Source organism: Tiliqua scincoides, chromosome 5 (genome assembly GCF_035046505.1).
Source record: "Tiliqua scincoides isolate rTilSci1 chromosome 5, rTilSci1.hap2, whole genome shotgun sequence".
Lineage (NCBI taxonomy): Eukaryota > Metazoa > Chordata > Lepidosauria > Squamata > Scincidae > Tiliqua > Tiliqua scincoides.
This window is the reverse complement of record NC_089825.1, coordinates 82,054,462-82,077,742: the sequence shown is the minus strand read 5'-3', so window position 1 is coordinate 82,077,742 and position 23,281 is coordinate 82,054,462. Positions and strand designations below refer to the sequence as shown.

The window sequence follows — 23,281 nt, the reverse complement described above, 5'->3', positions numbered from 1 at the left end:
TGCAGATTCAGCACTAAAGAAAGATCTGCACTGTGAATTAAGCTGCTTGACTAAAGGACTCCCCCCTGACCAGCAGAAATGCTAACCCCACACACAATGGATATGGCACCATGGGGCACTCCTTGTACTTGACACAAACATTTTCAGTCTCTGAGATTTTTTCTGGATCTCCATGATCCCACTTCCCTTCCCTTCCTTGGCTTAGGGCCACAGAACAAGCAGGTCACACCAGATGAAGACCTGCTGCCTTGAGGGGCCGAGAAAATCCCAGCAGTTCAGTACCACTGTCTCAGAGGTCTCCACTGGAGTCAGCTTCTAAGACAGTGGGCTGAAGGGAGATGCCAAAGGGCTCCAGCCTCCAGAGCTGTAACTCAAACTAAAGACAAGGGCAGAAACCCTGCCAGAGTTATCCCAGCCCCACTTTGTTTCCATTCCCAACACTAGTCTTAATAAAATTTCATTTTGAGGAAGATTTCTTAAACAATCACTTTGAGAATCTCTCGGGCCTCTAAAATGAATATGAACCATTTTACAAGTCAAGTAGCCTGCCTGATTTCTTCTTTCACTGCATTTACATGAAATGAGAAACCTCTTCAGTTCTTCTGTTGGTAATTCATTTTTGTAATTGTGCCAAACAGCTAAGGAGGAGAGAGAGCTCAGCAAGACACTCCTTTTAAAAAATTAAAAGTGGTGCTTTATCTTCTAGAACAGTACCTGGGGAAGAATTCAAAGGATCTCTCATCTCATGGTGAGGTTTCCCAGTACAAAAAATTTTTTTTGCTGAATTACACATAAGGGGACAAATGCTTCTCCCCCCATTAGTATGGGATGACCTTTTCACCCAAGAAGTGGCCACTGCTTCTTTTTAATTCTGATCTGCAAGACTGATCCAAGGCCCTGATGCACTTACACTGCATCTCTCGAATATCCAGTTCTCCTCTTGAGCCAAAATCTGATCCATCATTTCCATGGCTGCTTTGCCTTGCTGGACATATTCTCTCTCCTAGGACAAAATGTGAGGTTAATTTCCTGTTATAAATAGCACACAATTTAGTGATACCCACATCTAATATGGTCCAACTTCTCCAGATCAAATCCCCATTTAGTCTATTAGGTAATTCTTGGTAGTTTCCCTACATTTATACATATACCCCTAGAATTTTGTCAGAGTCCTATGCTGACTGCATGTGAAAGGAGCTTGTAAAAAGCTTTACCAGATGGGCAGACATTTGGAAGTAAAGCAAAAGGAAATTATTTAAGGCTGTCTTCCAATGACGACATTTTAGTCGATCATATGAGCATCATCTGATTAAACCAGCCGGCCAAATCTGCAGGGGGCAGAGAATAATTCTACCAAAAAAAGCACACTCTTTTAAAGACGATGCATCCAAGTGCCATTGAAGACATTGTCTTGGTAGAAACATTTCTTCTTCCCCATATACAGGAATCAATGTCTCTTCTAAGATGGCTCTTGCCATCTGCAGTGCTCAAGTACTTGTGTTTAACAAAACATTACACAGATTTAAAATTTTTTTTTAAAATCTACTTAATGTTTTCATTTTTAAAGTGAAATCAGTAAAACTCTGATTAATCTGGGGCATCACTTTAAGCCGGTGTTTTTTATTGGAATACTCTAACCAATTACATGATGTTTATTTTTATTGTTTGCGTTTAAAAAAAAATTAAAGCAAGTTTATCCAACTGTGAGTTTCTGTAATAAGGGAGGATACAAGCCCAGCCTTGCAAGTCCTTTTTGAGAGTGGCCCCTCTTCCTTAAGCCACCACTCCCTCACTCTCCCATGCTTACCTACTTCTTCCTCATTGATTTATTACCCAGTTGTAAAGGGAACAGCAAGCAGGGTTTAGACACAAGTGAAATTTGTCCTACACCGAATTGCAGGGATTAATAGCTATTTCCTCCATAAAGGAAGTGGTCATTCAAGAATACAACCGAGAGCTCAGACCACTTTGATGCTGGGATCTTAGTTCAACAAAAGCAGGAGGGGTATATTCTACAATTGCAACTTATCAAGTAGCCTTTAGAAAGGCTCATGGTGACCAAGTTGGACAGTGTGTATGATGCAAGGGGACAACACTGCTTCTCAGTGGCTGAAGAAGGGAGGACAGCATTTCATAGCTAAATAGTTTTGACTGAAATGATAAAAAGCCCTGGCCGCTGATAAGGAAAGAAAAAGGAAGGTTTCATAAATTCTGCAGTTTTCATATCCTCAGAGTTACAACACAAGGTTGGAGGATTGTTAAAGCAGCCATGGGACTTTTCTGGAGAATTGGCAGGGACTTTAAAGACAATCAGGAGAACACACATACACATGAGAGCAAGCGAGCATGAGTGAAGGTGTGCATTATGCCCATATTTACACTGCAACTTACAAGTGCAGTAGATTAGGAAGGTGGACACAGCAATTACTGCTCAGACAAAGTATGTACAGACAGCACATTTGACTACCACAAGCAGCACATATACAGGACCTTCAGCCCATGCTGGTTTCCCTAAGCACTAGATACAGCCAGTATAGATGGCAGCAGGATTAATAAAGATTCTGAAGTTTGCAAGGCTACTTCCACTATTTGTGAATGGATGTCTTAAAGCAAAATTTCCTTGTATGCTATTAGTCTTTGGAGTCAGAAGCCTTCAAACACAATCAGAAGCCAACATCAATGAGAGCATTAGTGTTAGCATGCCACCCCAGTCGTACCTGATCAGTTAACGGCCTCTTTCCTAGAAGTTCATCATCTGAATCATCTGATCCTAGAGGAAAAAACACACACCAGAAAAATGTTCAAAAGTTAAGAACCGTGGGGTCTTGAACAATGTACAGAAGAGGCATTTCCATCCCTGCAGCACCAAGGTCATCTAGTTACACACACTATGTCTAGAACTTTATTTTCTGAAAAAAATTTTTTAGGCATTACCTGCATTTCTCGGTTCCAGAACACGAGCTGCTAAATGGTCAACTTGCTTTTGTGACAGTTTCACTTGCCACCCTATTATATTTTCTCCCCAATCCCAGAATTATGGCTGCTTCATATGAACACAAAACAGCAGCAGTTCAGAACACACAGAACCATGTTCAGTGAAGCCATGGAAGAACACTCACGTGGCCTCCTTTCCAAATATCTGATAACTGAGAGGCACTTCTTGAAATTAAAACTGAAGGCACACTTCATTATTTTACCTGAAAATGTTACCTTCCAGAGCATGTCACAAGCCCATCCTCTTCCAGCTTAAGTCACTGGGCTGAGCATATTTCCTAACTGAAAAGAGGCAAGACGAGACAGTGACCCAGGCACAGATGCAATAGGTAGCCTCATTGGCAGGCAAACAACACTGCTGCATCAGCACCGATCCAATATGATAATTCAATCTTGTCCAACACAGACAGGCAGAAGAATGACATTTTTCAGTCCACCTTTGCTGAGGCTGAGTAAGAGCAGAGCTATTAGTCCTGAGAACTCCCCAGTGCAGAGAAACTAATCTGGTGAGAACTCATGGGTTCAACACTACTCTGCTTGTGTTCAGACTGCCAGCAGGACCAAGGTTTTTGCCAGCACTCAGTCCTGGCGACTGACTCTCAAAGACCAAACAGAGGCTTGCCAGCATGCCCCAAGAGGAAACTAATATTAACCACCTGCAGCAGACTCTGGAGGGGAGTAGAATTGGCCATCTGAAATTGCTCCTGAATAAAGGAGGGGTCCACGTGCCACCGCGGCTTGAGCTGCCAAGTACCCTAAAAAAAGGAGAAACAGGAGTTCGGCTCATTCATTCCTGGGTCACAATTCTGGTTCAAGGTGGATGACCCCACGGGTCTTAGGAAAGAGCAAAACTTTGAGGACACAAAGCTACCTTCTCAGAAATTCAGCTTTCCTGAATAAACTAGAAATAGCAGCTTCAATGAAGCCAAGTTGGGAAATCGGTTAACTAACAGTTTAAACTGAAAGGTCAATTTGTGAAGTGAATAAAGTGAAGATTTATCACAACATAAGCATGATGTGGAAACCTGGCCCCTAACCTCACACGTGACATAGAGTGCCCCAGGACTGGGCTGGCCTGCTTATTTTGTAGCTTCAGCCTTACGCTTATGGGTGGGAGGGAGCAGAAAGGAGCATGACTCAGCAGGGAAAATACACACACCAATGACGTGAGGCATTTCACTCCTAGCAATCTCAGTTAGTGGATTCTCAACAAAACAGGCTGGTGGAAAGATATTGGCCTGAAACTCTGGAGACTTGATCTGATCTGATCTCTGATCTGGAAATGGAATTGTTGGTTTGATACCTGGCTGTGTGGATTTTGCTTGTGTAACAAGTTGCTATGCAAGAGATAAATGCCATCTGAGATGGCATTTGACATCTGGGTGCATGCTTGGCGGTGGGGGGGGGGAGGAGAGAAAGGATGAGATGCATAGACAATGGACTAATGGCCTTATTGTCTGTGTCACTTCATTATTCTACAATCATCAATCTTCCTCACATTGAATAGCTTGTTTCCCAAGGTTTGTAGTGGAGGCCTTCTTTATGTGTCCCCTTTGACTGAGGAGGGCAATGGTGAGAGGGAGTGCCTTTTTGGTGGTGGCTCCCCATGTGTGTAAGTCCCTACAAAGTGACCTATCCAGGTGAATTATGATTAGCCCTCCCCCCCAGACACTTTTGGACAGGACTTGCAAACTTGTTTATTTCAAATGGTTTTTGGTGGTGGGGAGATGTGGGGAGAAGTTCTGACAATTGAGGATATTTGGGGACCTGCTGAACCTGTTTTTATCTGATTCTTTTATATCAGTAGTTATCAAACTTTTAGCATAGGAACCCACTTTTTAGAGATGAGAATCTGTCAGAACCCACTGGAAGTGATGTCATGACTGGAAGGGACATCATCAAGCAGGAAATTTTTAATAATCCTAGGCTGCAATCCTACCCACACTTACCTAGGAGTAAGTCCAACTTACTATCATTGTTAAAAGCATATACATAGTAGTCTGTTAATAGTACAGATCTGTAACGTTTCCCCAAATGCAATCCTCATGGTAGCATCTAATCTAATCTATTAAAAATATTGAAATGAATGGGGACCCACCTGAAATTGGCCCAACTCACAGTTTCAGAAACACTGTTTTATATTTTAATCAGTGGTTTTAGGGCACTGTGGTTTTAAGTATTATTATGCATATTTTAATCTTTTGTTGTAACCTGTCTTGAGCATCAGGCTTGTTGCCCAGTGAAAAGTGGTGCTAAAAACTCATTTAACGACAACAAGCAAGTTTCTAGTGCTGATGCTCACAGAACACCTTTTGGAAATATCTTCATGACTTCCTTCATCTCCTGTCAATCCATTGTGCATTTCAAATTACTGCAAATCTGAATCACAGAAGCAAAATCATAAACAATGTGTGCAAAACACACTGAGTGCATTCCTATGTGCACTATGACAATGAGACAGCTCCTCACATCTTCACACACATGGACACCTTTGCTCAGGAAGAAAGACTTATTGCTACTCTGTATACTGCCTGGCTAAGTTGCTCCCTCAACCTTTCCACTTAACATGAGATGCTTTATCTTTGCAGAGACTGATGACCACTTTGCCTACCATACTTACAAAGCAATTAAGTGCCTAATGCAACAGAGAGCTTTTCTCCTCCAAGCAAACTGGAGTGTGTTGCTAATCCAAGGGTGACGTTAAGGAGCTTGTTTAGTTCCTTAGAAACAGTTTAAACCCTTTTGTAAGGATGCAAAGAAGTAATTCTTTGTGCATTCTGCTTTTTAAATTTTCTCCATGTAGGAAAAAAATGTAGCATGTTGTAGTATGAGGCACCAGAACACAAAACCCAACAACTGTTGTAAAACAGCAAACTTCTGCCTCCAACTCTCCAAAGTGGTTTGCCTTCAGTGTCCTCCTCACTCCCCCAACACATCACATGAGCAGGACCCTTCATTGAGGGTGTATGTGCATGTGCAAAGCTTAGCTTGATTCAATGCATCCTTCCCCATTGCAGAGACTCACATTGTTCTTCCTCAGCCTCTTGAGGCAAGACTTTAAAATCCAGAAACCATGTTTCTAGCCAAGCAAGGACGAAGGAGACAATGGGCAAGAGGTAGCCAAAAGCCCCTTTGTTCAAGAGCTGTTGGAAAGAGGAAAAAAAAGAAACATTGCAAGGAAAATATAAGAGATAATTTCATGTGGATTAGCCACCGCTTTAGAACCACCTTTTGGACCCCCAAAATCAATGAGTAACAGTGAAGCTGTAACATGGCAGTTTTTAAAATAACTGTTTTTATTTTTAGAGACCACAATCTGCTTCAAGCTTGTGGAAAGTGGTCACAAAGATGAGAGAAAAATTCATATTTGTTATGAGCAACTCACCTCTGAGAGGATAACTTTCACTATCAGAAAGGCACTGGATACAAGTGTAGTGATCTTGGGGGAAAAAATGGGGGACAAAGGGAGAGAAGAGAAATCCATGAAACACACACAATCCCAGAATTGCAGCCATTTCGCTCTAGTAATCACAATTCAATACGTTGGTACGACAACAAAAAGTTGCCTCTTACCGCTATAACCCACCAGTGGTGGAGCCGCAGGGCAGCATATCCCAGAAGCAGTAGCGAGAACCGGAAAAAAGCCAAGAGCTTAAAAGAAAAGACAGAACATAGAAGATGTTAGCGAATGTGCAACACTGAAGTTGTTGGAAATATAAAAAAGGTAAATGTTTTTTGCAATTAATCAGCCTAAATTAACACAAGTAAGCAAACTTTAGGGTACTGCAGGATTGTTCATTTGCTAGTGCCAGACCATAAATTCTGTGAAAAAGAAAAGCTTACATACTTTTGCAACCATTTATGTGGCCCCAAAAAAGACCCTTTCACGGACTGCTTTTTATGTCTCCTTCAGCATTCATATGCCCCTCCCCCTCCCGGCAAAGCAGTTTCCCCTTAGTCGCTCTGGCATAATTAAAATGTATCAGAATACTTACAAATATGTCAAAAAAGGATGATTTAAATTTGTAATGGATAATTTCTTCCTTCAAATTTGCTTGGATACCATTGGCAGACTGCGGATAAGAGATTTAAAATGGAAATATTAGCACACACCAGGAGTTTGATAAAAAGGGCTATTTTGTGATTTCCTAGTGTGGTGCTTCAATCTGGGACTTGGTGAGATCAGGAAAATCTTTTCTCTCTATCCCATCTCAGACCCCTCCCTTTGGTTCTCCATCACCCCATCAGGACTCAGGTTCCACATCTCCCCCTTCCTCCCATCTGGCCAGGCTTGGTATGTCCTCCTTTCCTGATGTGCCCCTGGGCATTTGTCTGACAAAGGCATGCAGGCTCTGTTTGTGTGTGCTCGGGATATACAGAAATTCAATCTGTTTGCTGGGATCCTTGTAGAGCATCAATTCGTGATGCTGGCTGCACCACAGTAGTTCACACAATAGAGGGCACTGTGGTGTCTGCATTTACTAGGTTGTGTACGCAGTAGGGTAAAGCAACCTTACAGAGGCATTTCTCCAGGCAACAGCTGCATTCTGAAGAAAATTCTCCAAGCTGCCCAGTTTGTTTCTGCTGGGACAGACTCACGTATCTGTCAGGGACACCATGGGGCCCAGCAGTTGAGAGTGAAAGGTATGGACTAGTATCTAAGACACCTCCCTCACCATATTATCCAGCAGCTGATCACTTCTAACAACAGGCCCTAACAGATGGTGCAGTATTTGGTAAAGTTTCCTTTGTTGTGTAGAAATCAAATCAGTATCTCTCTCTGCAGTCATCAGAAGACTGACTGTGGCATTTTTGAAGACTCAGCAATTGGCTTTAGTTTAAAATGCAGAGAAGGAACAAAAATGAGCCAAGTAGGCAACTCAAAACAGAAGAACATGAAGCTAGCATAGTGGGATGCTAACATCAGCTCTCCCCCTTTCCTCACCATACCTACCTACCATATAAATAAATGGCTATGTGTATCTTCAGGTGGTCACTTGGGAGCCAGTCTTGGATGAGGAGTGGTGTAGAACTATCAGCCTACATTCAGAGAAACTTATGCTTAAGAACCACCAAAATCAATGAGAGAAGTTAAAGTTAGCTGCCCCAAAAGCCCCATTAATTTCAATGGAACTTCAGCACAACCAACGTCCTCTGTATTTAGGCTATTTACACACACACACCATTGTGTGCAAATTGGTTCCACACACAGTTACTGTGTGGGCATCGTCAGCACGATGCACAGTGCCACGATTGGTGCGTGTTGGTGGAGTTGCCATGGCTACTGTGGACGTGCTAACTGGCACTGCTTTTTGTACTCGAAAACGATATTGTTTTGCTGCCGAAAGTACATAAGAGCCAGGCTACATTATGCTGTCAGTGGAACAAGAACATTGTCCAGTCAGTGGACAGACTTTCCTACTCTTAGGAAATATGACAGATTGCTATGTCTGAGGTCAGGCAGGAAGTTTTCCTCCTAGGTTAGACTGGCCCTGCCCTTGGAGTGTGCAGGTTGGATCATTTGGTTGAGTCATCTGCTCTCCTGATACCTGCTCGAGTCACCTATTGGTCTGAATCTCTGTAGGTTCATCCTCTTTTGCTGCCCTCTGATTAAACCAGTTCAAAGAAATGAGTCACTCTTCCTCTCAAGTCTGTTTATGTTACATTTAAACCACAAATGATCCCTTGACTGGGTTCAGCCTCTGCATCATACAACTGAAGTGACCATAATATTTAACATATATAATACTTAACAAGAACAACTTAACATTATAGCACACATGTACACTACCAATGTTGTCTTAAAAAAGGCCTCTAAGGTAAATGAGTATTATTATCCTCAAAGAACCACTGGGGAGCTGAAGCTTTGTCCCAGGGCGTGGAGCAAGAATTCAAGACAGAGGTGAGATTCAAACCAGAGAAATCCTGATCTGCAGCTTCACCTCTTAGCCACTGCGCTGTGTAAGGACATCAAACAAGCAGCTCCTAACTACTCAGCCATCCAAAGATTAGCCAACATATAAGATAATGTTTGACACATAGTGAACTGCATGATATACTCCAGTGGCTCTAAGCTCTCTGTGGAAAGACAACACAGTCTGATCACCAGCAGCATCTATCTCCTGTGTGGTTTTTTGTTCACCCAGGGACCAACGCCATACATGTCCAGAGACAGAACTCTAATAAGCATTTAGCAGCAGTGCTCTGCAGAGGGGGAACCAGTGGGATTTGGTTCTGGTGCACTGGTTTTAGCCTGGGCAACTCAGCTTCCTGCAAGGACTCTGCTTGGGGAGTGCACCATTGTTAACCCACTGCTGTAGCTGACTATGAAGTGCCAACACTAAGAGGCCATACTCATTTGAACAAGTCTCAGGGGAAGCAGGAAGCCCTACACACAAAAGCCAGCTCCCCCAACTCACGTTCAGTTCAATTATCCAGAGGAGCGAGATGAAGAGAAGGTCGAAGGTCACAAAGAGGCAGAACGTCCGCCGCACATCAGAAATGAGTCTTCTCCTCTCAGGAGAGATGTAGTAGTGTGGAGAGAAGCCCTGACTGTGTGAAAGTGAGGAAGCAATGGCAGGAAGACTCTGCTCTAAGTCACTGTTCTGCAAGCTCCACAGCTTGCTCATCCTTGGATGGAACGGTTAAATTCTTGGTGTTCAGGTGTGGAAGTGTCATTCGTGGCCTCATCAGTGGGTCATCTAGTCCAGCACAGAGGGGAGAAAAGAAAAAAAAGAGAATGACATGGAGGCGAGATCTACTAGGACCCTTCTTTCCCCCCTCCCCAGCCACCAAAGAGCTCAGGGCACCAAATCTGGGGGGGGGGGGGCGGGGAAAAATATCCCATTTTATCTCACAATCAGCCTGGGAGGTAGGTTAGGCCTCCAAAGCAAACCAGAATGTTAGCAGCTTTAACTTGTTCCCAGAGAGATGGGACTCAGCCCCCCTGCTACTCTGGCCCTCCTCTGACAAAAAAATGAGAGGTGACAGAGAAACAGCCTGACACCAAAGGCTGCAAGCAGGAACCTAACACACTCATGTGGGCTGTGCGCACAAACCCACTCACCAGCCAAGAGCGAGCTCTGGGAAGAGCTCAAAAACATTATGTTCCAACTCTGCACCACAAGAACTCTGGCTTGAATCAAAAGCTGATATGAAAATGCTGGGTCACCCTTGTTGCAGTTTCCATCACTGAACCCCAGATGGGGGTGGAGTGCGGGAATTGAACTGTTGTTTCCCCCCCCCCCACCTCAAATAGCTACAACTGTTATATCAGATGGTGATTCACAAGATTTGGAAGGAACCAAAGGTCATCTAATTCAACTTCTCATCCAAAGGCAGCAGGGCTGGAAGACATTCTTGCAATAATAGGCCTCAGCAGCAGATTTGGAGGCACACAGGTGGCCAAGCTCCTCAACTATTTCCAGCAGCTTTCAGCAAGGCCAGCTACCCATTTCTCCCAGACCCATGAAATCAAAAGCAGAGGGCTTCAAGGCATCCCTGCATCAGAAGATTTTTGTTCCCTGATGCTTCCCCTTGGTTAGGCTCCAGGAATATAGTTGCAGCAGGGCCACTGGATCCATGCAAAGCAAAATGTCTACAGAATATTTCATTCAATATATTTCACATTTGGAAAAACCATTCTCAATGGAGAAAATGACATGTGCATGAAGTCATTTATGAAAGTGATGGCTTTTATCTGCAACCTACGTGCCAGTAGCAACTGGGAAAGTATCAGACTCTCTTTCCGTATCCTCTGAAGGAAAAAGTTATGATTTACATACACAAGTGCCCCTACGGAGGGAGGATGTTGCTGTGGAAGCATGCATCACACTTGAATTAGCTCCCAAGGAACACGTGAAGCATCTGTGTGCAAACACAACTTTCAAGTCGCTCAGCTTCATGCAAAAAGGGGGGAAAAGTATCACTTTACATAACTCAGTAAGAACTAGGGCTTCCCTTCCTACAGGAAATGAGAGGCCAATGAGTCTCAAGATGGAAAAAGTTCAGCCATCTGTGATTCCTGAATAAAACATACCAGAGCCTCTACCCAGCTCCATGTTTATGCTGACTTTTGAACAGCACTTAAGCAACTGTCATAATGCTTCCTGATAACATTCACTGCCACCCCCTCCCCAAGTGCACAAGAGCCTCTTAGGTGCACAGCATAAGGCAGGGGATTTGTCTGAACACTAATAGGCATTCATGGATAGGCTAAATTTAGAGAAGTAAGTTTTGCTCATCCCAGGTGTGGCAAGGTAAATGCAAGCCTTAGAGGCAGATTAAGCCTGGATTAAGTTGGACTCATTTTTGCTTCAGTGCCTGAGAACCAGAGCCACCCCTTCAATATAATCTACCCAGGAAATGGCACACAGAAATAGGGCACGCTTCCAAATACCTGGCAGCCTCAGGTACTTAAAAATGTGATGCTGGTAGCCAAGAACTGCGATTCTCACTTGCACATATGCAACTGGCCTAGTTCTCACTGAGGTAACCAACCTGCACTGGGACTGTGCAACTTCAGGTGGAGGCTGACATGACTGAATGCATCCCATTAGAAGTGAAATAGGGTTCATGAATACAGGCAATTACCATCTCAGGAGAAGAGTTCTAGCCAAGCCTTTTCCTGGGCACCAAATATTCTACATATAGGAAATCTATTACTATTAAGTAGTATGGAGAAGCCTTCAGTCATGCAAGCTTCCACCTGAAATTCAAAGTGGTACAGGCCAGGTGTAGGTTTATTACCTCAGTGAGAACTAGGTCCCTGTGAAGGGCTGATACCTACAACATCTGATTCTGGCATCTAGGCATGCATTTTTTCCCCCTTGCTATGATCACACAATTAGCTACCCACAAAATATAAACATTACACACAGCCTTGCTAGTTCTGCCATTTACTTATGTAGTGGTCTCAACATGCATGATGCTTAACACTGACCAAGATCTCAGCGTCACTGCCCTGAGGGGATTAAAAGCTAGATACAGACACAAGGGAGACAAGAGGGAAGAAAAGCAGATCCAAGTGTTTCAGATGTGTAGGCAGTTTAGCTATAGTGGAGAAAGGATTAAGGAGTGGTGCCAAAGGCCTCATGGGAAAGGTGCATTTTCAGAAGGAATTTGAAGGGAAGTGAGTGAGTTTGCATCCTGCCAGCATTGCAGAAAGCAATTGGAAGCAGAACAGGCAGAAAGGAAGGATGGGTAGAGTCATCTGAGGGAAGAGAATATCTTTAGGCAGTTGAGCGTGATAAAACTGGAAGAGAGAAGGTGATGGGCAGAAGTTTAGTGGGACATGTGGACTGAGAGCCACAGAAAGGCATGAAAGGTATTTGAAAAGCAAAACTCTTACGTGACCAGCTATGCTATCATCCCTTGAATGCATTTCAAGCTCAGATGCTTCCAGTTCAATAGGTGAATGACCGAGTGAAACCACGTCTAGCAAGATTAGTCCTGATACCTAAATGGAACTTCCATGTACAGAGGATGTATACCTCTCAATATGAGGTGCTGTGGTCAGGCAACAAGAGAAGTCCAGCACCTTCTTGCCCTGTTTGTCAGTTCCTACATAGAGGTATTTAGTTGGTTTCTGTTGAAAATGGATTTCTGAATCAGATGGATTGCCACCAGATTCTGCAAGACTGTTCTCTACGTCAGTTCTCGCCTCTTCCTTCTGGGAACCCAACAGGATTGATCTTTGAGCACTTTGCTTCATTACTTTAAGCCATTTCTGCCCAATGTTGCATATATGCAAGAGGGACCAAATATGTACAAACACCTGTGGGTTAGGCAAAAATGGGTTTTAACTAGGCTGCAATTTCTCCTCTTTTGTCCCTTTTGACACTGGCATTTAAACAAAAAGTCAAACATTTTAGGTTTCTGTTTTGTATTAAGTCTTTCTATTAAACTCTGTTTAAGGGAACAGAGTTGCTACCTCTGGTTCATAGGCCTGAGAGCCTGAAAACAGAGAGCCACTTCCTGTGTGACCACTTAAGACCATCCCAGCTGGACACACTAGGCTTCAGGGGAAAATCACTGTCTATAGGCTCTGGTCATGAGGCAAGCTGAGCTTTGCCATGCCTCTTGCTTCCTATGGTTACAGGAGCATGATGAATTGTGGTTCACATGTGACAGGCCCCTAAAGATGACTCATGGGGTCATTTGTTTTCTCCCACTGTGATCAAAAAATGACTCAGGGTAACCAAGTACATCACGGGGCTATAAAACTCTGAGGTTCCTTGTCAGCACAAACCGCTGCTTCAGAGATTGGAGAAATGTCCCTAGATGTTCCCCTATATATGCCGCAAAATCTACTTGCAATGAGCACAAGCACACAACACTTTGAAGGGTAAGATACACTGCCAATTTTGGGAAGCCAAAGAAAAGAGCGTGTGGTTGAGATGAGAAGCATTTTACTTTTAAGAGCTGTCACGATCATGCATATTGAAGTAGATAGGAACACAGACTAGCAAGTGTGCAGTGCAGACAGGTCTTTTTCCAAGAATGAGGAACTTTTGGCTGATTGGAAAAGAATAAATTGACTACTTCCTTGATTATCTCTCTTCCACACAGAAGGTTGATTCTTCTCTCACCTCCTTCCATCTTATTTTCTAAAACTGTCACTCACAGGGGACTTGGGGACAAACATTTTCAGAGCCAGTTCATACACCTGGCAGCACGGCTAAATGCCCTAAACCAGCATTTCTAATTGTGAGTCGAGACCTACTAGATGGTCAGGTGGGTAGCACCTAGCTCCTCTGCCACTGAAAATACAGAGCTGAAAATACAAGGTAAAGAGCTGCTGGGTCAGGTGGGCTCCCGGTGGGAGAGAGGCATGGTGCTTTGCCCCGAATAGGTGAGAAGACGGGATATTGGAAAGGGGGGGGCTGTGTGGTTGGAGAAGGATTCAAATATACATTACGTTTTGACTTCCGAGCTGAAATGTCTGAACTCTGAGTTATACAAAATAACACTACAAGTGCGTTGTGTAAAGGAACCTTTGGCTGATTGTGGCTTAGGTTTGAAGCCTAAGTTGATGATGTCACTTCCAGTCATGACATCACTTCCAGTGGGTCCCCAACAGACTGTCATTCTAAAAACTGGGTCCTGGGCTGAAAAGTTTAAGAACCACTGCTCAACACGCATGAACCTTAGATTTGCACGTATTCAGACAGAGAAAGGAGAACACCAGCTGGAAGCTCACATGTATGCATTTGCTTGTGACTGCCCTAACCTTTTGGTTGGAGCTGTCATAGTTGCACATTGTGTACAAATGCATCTTGTTCCCCCACTCCTTCTGCCACGCAAACCTGAGCAAGCACGAGATCAAAGACATTTAATATACTGTCATCATTTGCTGTCACCACTGCACAGGTCAAAGGCACAGACAATAGTTCTGCTAAAGCAACAATGTGAACAAAAACTTGCCCTGCCTCGGTTTAAAGTTAAGTATGCTGAAACATGCTGCAGATATAACACAGATTACAGTGCAAGGCTGCTTTAATATGTATTTATTTAAAACATTTGTTTGCCACTTTTCTGTCCCACTCAGCTATTTGCTCAAATTGTTTCTAGTGTGCTGCTCTCTGTGTTTTTGCTTGTTTTTTTGGATACACTTGTTTTTATTATTGCATTTTCATGTAGATTAGTTTTACTGCTGCATGTCACTTTGGGCTTCTCCATTGGATTTGGAAGGCAAGATATAAATGTTTTTAAACAAGCAAACAAAAGGAATAATTGAAATGGCATCTGCAATAAAACCAATCATTTTTAAAGTGTTAAAAATATTTTTATAACCTTTTTTTTCCAACTAACAAAGTGGCTAAACAAAACAGTCTTAAATCCACAACAATAAAAGCACAATCAAACCACCCAGGAGATACTTCCTCTTCTTTCAGCCCTCCCCATCATACCCAATACTTCAAAGTCGCACGTGCCTTTCTCCTCTTGCTCCCAGCACCACATATCATCTTCCCCCACCTCCACTTCCTCTCTCATGTGACACTCAGCTCTGCAACAAGAACATATGACAAGGAGTTCCAAAATGGAATGTGATGTTAACTTGCCTTCAACTGATCTTGGGGACCACAATGTTCAACGTTTCTCATGTAATGGCTAGATACCATGAGTCACTTGCATTGGGGAACGGCTATCTGTGCTTGCAGTTTTTATATCTGCAGCCTGGGTAAAAGAGCTCCGGAAAAGAAAGTCAAAACCATACAGCAGTATTATTCAAACTGTGCGGCAAGGCTCTTTAGGGAAGTGCCAGGAACTCAAAGGGGAGGCGTGGGATGTCCTCTTGCAGCGATACAGTCACACCCCTGGGAAGAATACAAGCCCATCTTCTGTGCTTTTTTCTTAAAGCAGAAGAAAGGGGAGTTGCTCAGCTGCGAGAGTGGCTGCTGCCACCCCGCCCCCTTCTCCCTCCACTCCCTCCAGAGGCTGCCTTCTGTGTTCCCTGCATTTTGTTCCCAAAGTTCTTGGGGACTCCAACCCCCATTTGCAGTCCTTAACCCTCGCTGATCCTTGTCTAGTTAGTTCCTAGTTCCCAGCCTGGGACTGCTTCTCATCAAAGTGAAATCTCTCTTTTCAACCCCCTCCCTCCCTCTTCCACTCCCCCCTTTCGATCTCCAAACCTTCCCACTTTCTTCCCCCTCCCTAAATAAAATGCTTCCTATTTTACCAGTCACCAGGGGTCTTAAAGTTGCTTCCATGCAGTTGGCAAAGGGGGAGGGGAGAGACAAGAACACACTTGGCCAGGAGCAGAAAAAGGGTACTGTTTTTAAAGTGATTTATTAATCTTGTTGTTTGAATGAAGAGGAAAGGTTGTATTTTTAAAGTGATGAATCTTGCTATTTGAAGGGAATACTTATCAGCCATTGATGAAGTGATTGCCAGTCCAATCCTATCCACACTTTCCTGGGAGTAAGCCCCATTGACTCTAATGGCACTTACTTCTGAGTAGACATGCATAGGCTTGAGCTGTGCATCTCCTAGTATAGGAGACAAATCAGCTTCCTAACCAAACCCTTATCAGCTCTGATATATTTTCATGGTCTATTTGTGTTTTCCCCACCAGCTGCTGGAAAAATTTAATTTCATTAAATTAATCAAGGGTTCAATCCTATCCAAGGAGAATGGGAGAAATGACTAGTTGGATTGGGGTCCACAGGGGTGTGCATGTGTGTGTAATGTTGGTCAGACTGGTTGTTCACAAAGTTCATTTGATAAAACAATTCTATTGGCATGCTTACAAAGTTTAAAAAAACGAGTCCTCCTGGACCAGACAAAATCTGCCTACTCCAGCATCCTGTCTCCAACTGTGATCAGCAGCTGAACATTTATAAAGCATGTATATTGCTGTGTATTGATAATATATTTTTAAGATCTGCATTTAATATAATAATAATAATAATAATAATAATAATAATAATAATAATAATAATACAGGTATTTATATACTGCCTTTCTTGGTCTTTATTCAAGGCGGTTTATATAGGCAGACTGATTAAATCCCTGTAGGGATTTTTACAATTGAAAGAAGGTTCTATCTTTCAAGAACCACAACAGTCCAGATGTTTCACTCTGATCTGGTTTCACATTCTGGCCTCTATCCTCCCACGCTCAGAGCAGATGGAATAGCTTGGCTTCAGCTTGCCAGCTGCTTCAAGGTCGCACGGTGCCAGTGGCCTCGAACTGGCGACCTTGTGGATGTTATCTTCAGGCAAATGGAGGCTCTAACCTCTAGACCAGACCTCCTGACTTAATTAATATAATTAATAATGATTAATATAATTAATTTAATTTATATTATAATTTAATTATAATTAATTATTAATTATATTATTTAAAATTAATTAATTATTAATTAAATTTAATAATTTAATATATTAAATTATATTAATAATTAATATATTAATATAATGTTTAATATAATTGATATTAATATAGTTAATATATACTTATTATATTAAATATAATATTATATTTAATATAGTTAATATTTCTGGCCACTTCCTGTTTAACGTTGTCACTTCCAGCCCTCAGGAACATGATGGGGAGTCATGGCCAACAGCCACGGGGGTCAAGGGAGCCACTGGCTGGAAAAGTTTGAGTACCACTGCCATACAGGGAAGTTCACACTACTTCAACAGCATGGCCTGGCTATAGACCTCATCAAAGGCTGCTCCCAGCCCCAAAAGTCGGCTTTCATACACTCAGTGCTTGAACTTTGCATTCAAGACTAGTTTCAACAGGAAGTGACACTCTGACAAACACAACAGCACTGCCAAGGAACACACCCTGAAGTTAAAAGAGTATCCATGCTGTGCACTGAAATGATGGTATGTGTTTGAATTGTGCTAGTCTATTTCAAAATTGGGAGGAGGGGGCAGCTTGACAAATGAACTGCAAGTCCTTTGGGGTTAGGAATATGAATATAAAATTGTGTTTATCCTAAGCCCATGGGATGGTCAGCCATAAATCTAAGGAAATAAAGTGAAGGAATAGAAGTGAAGCTGGACAAGAGAAGTGAGGTGGTGGGTGGGTAAAAAGAAATCACACTCCGTAATTACTGTCTGTATCTGGGAAGACCCCAGACAGTCAGCTTTTGCTTTTCAAAAACGTGACTTCAAAAGGGGAACTGCCCAGTGTTGTATGGCTGTGGTATACTGAGTGCAAGACAGAAACTGGAGCAAGCTGGCTCAGGAATGACCCAAGGAAGTATCACAGCAGCCTGATACAGATTCCTGATTGACAGTGGCCTTTTGTGCACAGAAACAGTGCCTCAGCCTCAAGGACACTTTCAGAGTGCCACATGCCACTGAGCTAGCCAATGAGGCAATTGCCATTTGATAGTCTGGAAGAAGCATTTGCCTCTCTTCCTGTTTGCAGTCATGCTATTGAACTGACAAAGCCACTTGAAGACATAACAATAACTGTGGGGAAGGAGGTCACAGAAGTGGTTTAGAAGGATTTGATCATAATTGGCTAAACACTGGTGAATGTTCCCAAGCCAGTCAAAATGTACTGAGAGTGATACGCAGGTCAGGCATGGGAACATTTTCTCTCTAAACCGCACCCACTGAGGAACAAAAAAAGGTTGCAGTATGTCTGGAGAAGGGGGCAGGCAAAGAGACAAAATCCAAGAGCTGAAGTACAGGCCAGACAAGCACAAGGGCTTAATTTGAGCCCAAGAGTATCCAACAAACCAGAAACAAGGCTTGAAACTGAAGCCTAAACAATATTAGGCAAGGATTCCGCGTATGTTCCACCCCTCAAGAATTGGCCGGATGATGAAAGCCTAGGATAACCAATCAGTCAGAACAAGTCATGTACCACTTTTATGAGCGTGGGCTTTTTGCGGCTTCTTGTAAAATCTGCCGTGAAATTCTAAGCACAGAATAATATTTTCAGTAATTTTCCCTTTCCTCCTTTCTAGATCTCTATTGTATAATGTGTGTGGAATGTTGCTGTTTTGTGATACATGCTGGTGTATGGCCATATTAATAAACTAAGGATGCAATCCTAACCACACTTTCCTGAGAGTAAGTCCCATTGAACAAAATAGAAGTGAGTAGACCTGGTTAGGATTGTGCCCTAAACCAAACTACAGAACTAGAAGCCTATAATAATAATAACAACAACTTTATTTTTACCCCGCCTTTCTCCCCGAAGGGACTCAAGGCGGCTTACAACAGATTAAAAAAACAATTTAAAACAAATAAATTTCTATGCCTATGAATTTCTGAGCCTATGAACATTTCTGCATGAAACTTGCTCTCTGGCCTGAGCAACCAGTGGACACAAGCTGTCTTCTATCACAGGCCTGTCTCATCTCTACCACAAGTCACTCAGCCTAGTCTTTCCACACCATTTCAATTCTCACAGTCAAGATAGGACTTCTAACTCTTGGGGTGCTTCTTCCTGGAAGCTCTGCATCTCTTGGTAGAAGGGATAACCACCATATAAGACACAGCTGGGGTATAATTATACAGCTTGCAGCAAAAATCCAACAATCCCTTCATAGTCCATGTGCGAGCACCAGCCTATGTGGGCAGAACTGCCAGTGACACATGCTATGCTCTTCCACATTTATTGCACAGGTATATGCAGAAAGAAGGCCTTTCCCAACAAAAACACAATATACTGCCTTAGATAAGTTGGCCCAAAAATTGGGGCATAAAGAGAGACCACGTAACCATAGTTCCCACCACAAGACAATCAAATGAATATTGTATGGGTTAATAGGAACTATATGTCCATTCATGCTCTTCAGTGGACTTAGAAAGGAATTTTACCCTGTAAGAAGCAAATCTCTGTAACAGGCATGTTAGAGGGGTTAAGTAAGCAACACTAGCCTAGTCACTCTACCCACCTCCAGCAAATTTTCCCCAATAAGCTGCACTTCAGATCAGGTGCAACTCAAAGCATGTAGGAAGAGCATTACTTTGTATGGTAATCATGGAATGCAATTCAAGTCACCCCTCAAGACCAGCCTTTGACATCTCACTAATCTAGCTAGGAATGGTAGGCAAACACTTATCAGGAAAATATTGATCAAGGACCTGGTCCAACCAGCAAATCACACCATTTTAAGTCTAGATTTGATTTGCTATCAAAATTCACTTAAAGAAGGCTGTCGAAAGCAACTGCAGATAATGTACTTTACTTCCTACTTTGTTTTATTTTTATATTTCTAGCATGTCTTCCAACTGCTCTATATGATCTTACATATACAGTACAAACAGTATATGTTTGTATAGTAACAGGCTTACAACAGTAAGTAGTTTGTCCAAGTCTGAGTATTTCCTGCAGCCCCTGTTACTCAATCTTCAACTTTTCTTCATGGCTGCAAAATGTATCTATAATGCACATCAGGGTGCGTAAATGGAAAGCAATCTCAGTTGCCCTCGCTCATAAAATGTGATAAACATGGGCAGGAAAGGCAGAGGTGGTTTAAAATTTAGAATGATAGAGAAGGGGAGAGATGGGTCCTGTGAAATCAGTCTGCTCGCTACTTGCTTCTGGCTCTCTACCTTGAGATTTAAGTCCTTTTCCTGAAAGATGAGAATCACCTCTTTGAATTCTGGCAACTACCAATCCCAATGCACATCCCCAAATAAACTGGAGTAACTCTGAGGTTGAGAGACTTAGCTATGAATAAAGAAATCTCTGATTTGAATTGCTCCTCTGCCACAAACTCATCAGATAGACCCAAGGTAAACCTTAGCTCCTCATTTGCAACACAGTGATAACACCACTAACCTACCAGAAAGATTCCTGGATTGATTACAACATGGTAATCCTTGCTTCTGCTTCCTTTGGATCTGATCCTTCTTCCTCACTCAATAAAACCTTTCTGCATGCTCCGATTTTTACTCATCCAGTAATCTCTGGGAACATTCCAGTCCTCACCTTGCTCAGAGACACTGTAGCCTCGATAAAGAAACGAACCTATGCATTTTGAACTCATGGGTTCAAATCTTGATTTTTTTTCACACAGTCACTAGATAGCCTTCAGTAACACTCTCTCTCAGAATTTCAGCCCATTCACAATTTGCAATATAGAGGTACTGATTTACTTTTTACAGTTGTTGCAATGTCAAATATAAGATAATGTACATGGAGTACTTTTAATACCCTCGAGGACTCCCAATCCGGCCCTCAGGGAGCCCCCAGTCTCCAATGAGCCTCTGGCTCTCCAAAGACTTGCTGGAGCCTGTGCTGGCCCAAGGCAACTGCTATCAGTGGGAGGGCGACTGTTCAACCTCTTGCCTGAGCTGTGGAACGAGGGCTCCCTCCATTGCTTGCTGTTTCACATCTGTGATGCAGCAACAGCAGCAAAGGAAAGGCCGACCTTGCCTTGTGCAAGGCCTTTTATAAGCCTTGAGGTATTGCAAGACCTTCATTCATTCATATAAGTTTCATCTCTAATATATTCATTTCTGTAAATTTATTCAAATTTGAAATGTAAATTAATTTTTTTTTTTTTGCCCACAACAGTGTCAGACAGATGATGTGGCCCTCCTGCCAAAAAGTTTGGATACCCCTGCTCTAAAGCATAACACACACTTGTATAGCACTTTTGCATTTGCAAAGCATTCCACATGCATGTTGCAATCCTTACAACTCTGTAAGGTAAATAACTATTATTTCCATATTGCAGCTGAGGGCCAGAGAGAATTGCTTGCCAAATGCCACCTCCTGAGGCAAGATTGCAAGATCCTAATCTGCAAGCCTAATTTAACTACTACATCCAGTGCAATGCACAAGGCTGACTAAGGTGGTCACCTCAGGCAACAACAGATTAGCAAGGGGAACTCATCTCTGTCTGTCCCACTTGCCTCCACTACTTCTTTTCCTTCTGTTACTTCCTGGATTGAAAGAGTGGGGGTCAGAAAGGAAGAAAAAAAATCACATATGCTCCAGCCAGAGTGACCAGATGCCCTCTTTTTTAGCCTTGTGTCCTGGAAAATAACTTAAACCATTTCTGCCCAACATTGCATATGCACAACAGGGACCAAAGATGTACACCTGCGGGACAGGCAAAGATGGGTTAAATGTTTCCTTTTCTCTGTTAGTGGGCTCCAGCAACAGTGCATAGCTTTCTTGTAATTAACAAATTATGTGTGCACCTCTTAACAACCTTCTGCTTAACAACAGATTGCATAAACAACAGTGGCAAAGCACAATAAAGAGGCAATCTGGGTTCCAAAGGCTGCAGCAGAGTTTCTGTTTATGCAACAAAGAGGCTCTTAATGTAAAGAAGAGGCAACTGGTCTCCAGTAGCCTGTGCAGCCAGTGAGTGTTACACAACGAAGGCACTAGATTGGGCTTAATGTTCACTTAACAACCTAATCACATAAGAAAAGAGATTGAAGAACATATCCCCATCATTAAGTGGCACACTCCTGTATATGCAATATAGTTTTAAATGTAATAATAAGTACTTTTTAAGGTAACCACATGAAATCAATACACAAGTGTTAGCTTTTATTTTGTCATATCCTACATTTTTGGGGAGCCTTGTTCTCTTTTGCGGTTATAAGACATCTGGTCACCCAGGACCTCCAGTCCCACGCCCCCTTTCCTGCACCACTTCCAATTCAGGAGGTAGGAGGAAGCAGAGGCTCTTATATCACCAAGTACGTGGGGTGGGAGAGAGAAGCAGCACTGAGCATGCCACCTCAGGCTCCAGAAAGTCTTGGGCCAGCCCTGACTACATGAGCTCCCCTTATAAAATGTTAAACATTTAGCAAAAAAGAAAGTACTATTAATTGAAACACTGAACAGCAGCAGGCATGTGAGGTTATGTCTCCTTTGACAATCCAAGCCTGGCTGCACTACAAACCAAGACCTCGTCCCCAGTTCAAATCTTACCTCCACCACAAACTGACAAGGCATATCAGAAAGACTGGGTGCACTCAGCCCTCCATCAGTAATAATGCCACAGACCTACTCCACAGGGCAGTTGTGAGGCTTTCACAGGGCCATCATACGCCGGCCTGCCCCACAGGGCCGTGGTGAGGCTTTCACAGGGCTGTCGTACGCTGGCCTCCCTTACAGGGCCGCAGTAAGGCTTTCACAGGGCCGTCGTACGCCAGCCTGCCCCACAGGGCTGTGGTGAGGCTTTCACAGGGCCATCGTACGCCAGCCTGCCCCACAGGGCTGTGGTGAGGCTTTCACAGGGCCGTCGTACGCCGGCCTCCCTCACAGGGCCGTTGTGCGCCGGCCTCCCTCACAAGGCTGTTGTGAGGCTTCCTGAGGCAGTTCACGCGAAGGCGCTTCGACCAGGACTGCTTTGGGTGCCAGGGACGACCCACTTCCCAGAGGCTCTCATCGACCGCCACGCGACGCCAGCCTCCTCCCCGCACGCTGGTCGCTCACCTCCCCGAGGGCTTCCACCTCCCTCAGCAACAGGCACCAGGCACAAGAGCCGGAAGCGAAACCTCCCGGCTCCAGCCGGTCGACACTTCCGGTCACATGACCTTAGCGCGAGTGACTTGGCGTCATCGTGCGCCCATCATCTTTTTTGATAAACTTTTCCGCCGGTCGACTCCGAAAGGAGCGGAGTCAGACACCATGTCCCGCCCCCCAGCACAATTCATTGGCCTCCACAGCAGAATAGGCGGGGCGTGAAGAGCAAGACGAGACGCGTATTGGCTAACCGAGGTCGAAGGTCCCTCCAACACAGCTTCGGAGGGAAATCGGACAGCTCTGCTCCGCCATTGGCTGAGGTGGAGAAGAGGGGTGGGCGTGTCGAGTGTTTGACAGAGGAGCGTATGGGGCG

The 23,281-nt window shown here is 43.5% G+C and overlaps 1 protein-coding gene across 3 annotated transcripts in view; it reads right to left on the bottom strand.

Moving 5' to 3' along the window:
• Positions 1 to 22,950, bottom strand: part of STARD3 (StAR related lipid transfer domain containing 3) — a 31,456-nt gene extending 8,506 nt beyond the window's left edge. Inside the window, exons 1-9 of one of the 3 annotated variants that reach the window (XM_066627565.1) lie at positions 22,879 to 22,950; positions 9,414 to 9,695; positions 6,990 to 7,067; positions 6,568 to 6,645; positions 6,380 to 6,433; positions 6,020 to 6,137; positions 3,648 to 3,749; positions 2,718 to 2,770; positions 911 to 1,003 (exon numbers count right to left, since the gene is read on the bottom strand). In XM_066627565.1, the coding sequence (XP_066483662.1) occupies positions 911 to 1,003; positions 2,718 to 2,770; positions 3,648 to 3,749; positions 6,020 to 6,137; positions 6,380 to 6,433; positions 6,568 to 6,645; positions 6,990 to 7,067; positions 9,414 to 9,623 (786 nt within the window). In that variant the 5' untranslated portion in view covers positions 9,624 to 9,695; positions 22,879 to 22,950. Of the gene's footprint in view, positions 1 to 910; positions 1,004 to 2,717; positions 2,771 to 3,647; positions 3,750 to 6,019; positions 6,138 to 6,379; positions 6,434 to 6,567; positions 6,646 to 6,989; positions 7,068 to 9,413; positions 9,696 to 22,371; positions 22,428 to 22,878 lie in introns of those variants that run through there. The other 2 variants (XM_066627567.1, XM_066627566.1) reach the window with 2 other exon arrangements.
• Between the last annotated feature and the right edge of the window lie 331 nt (positions 22,951 to 23,281).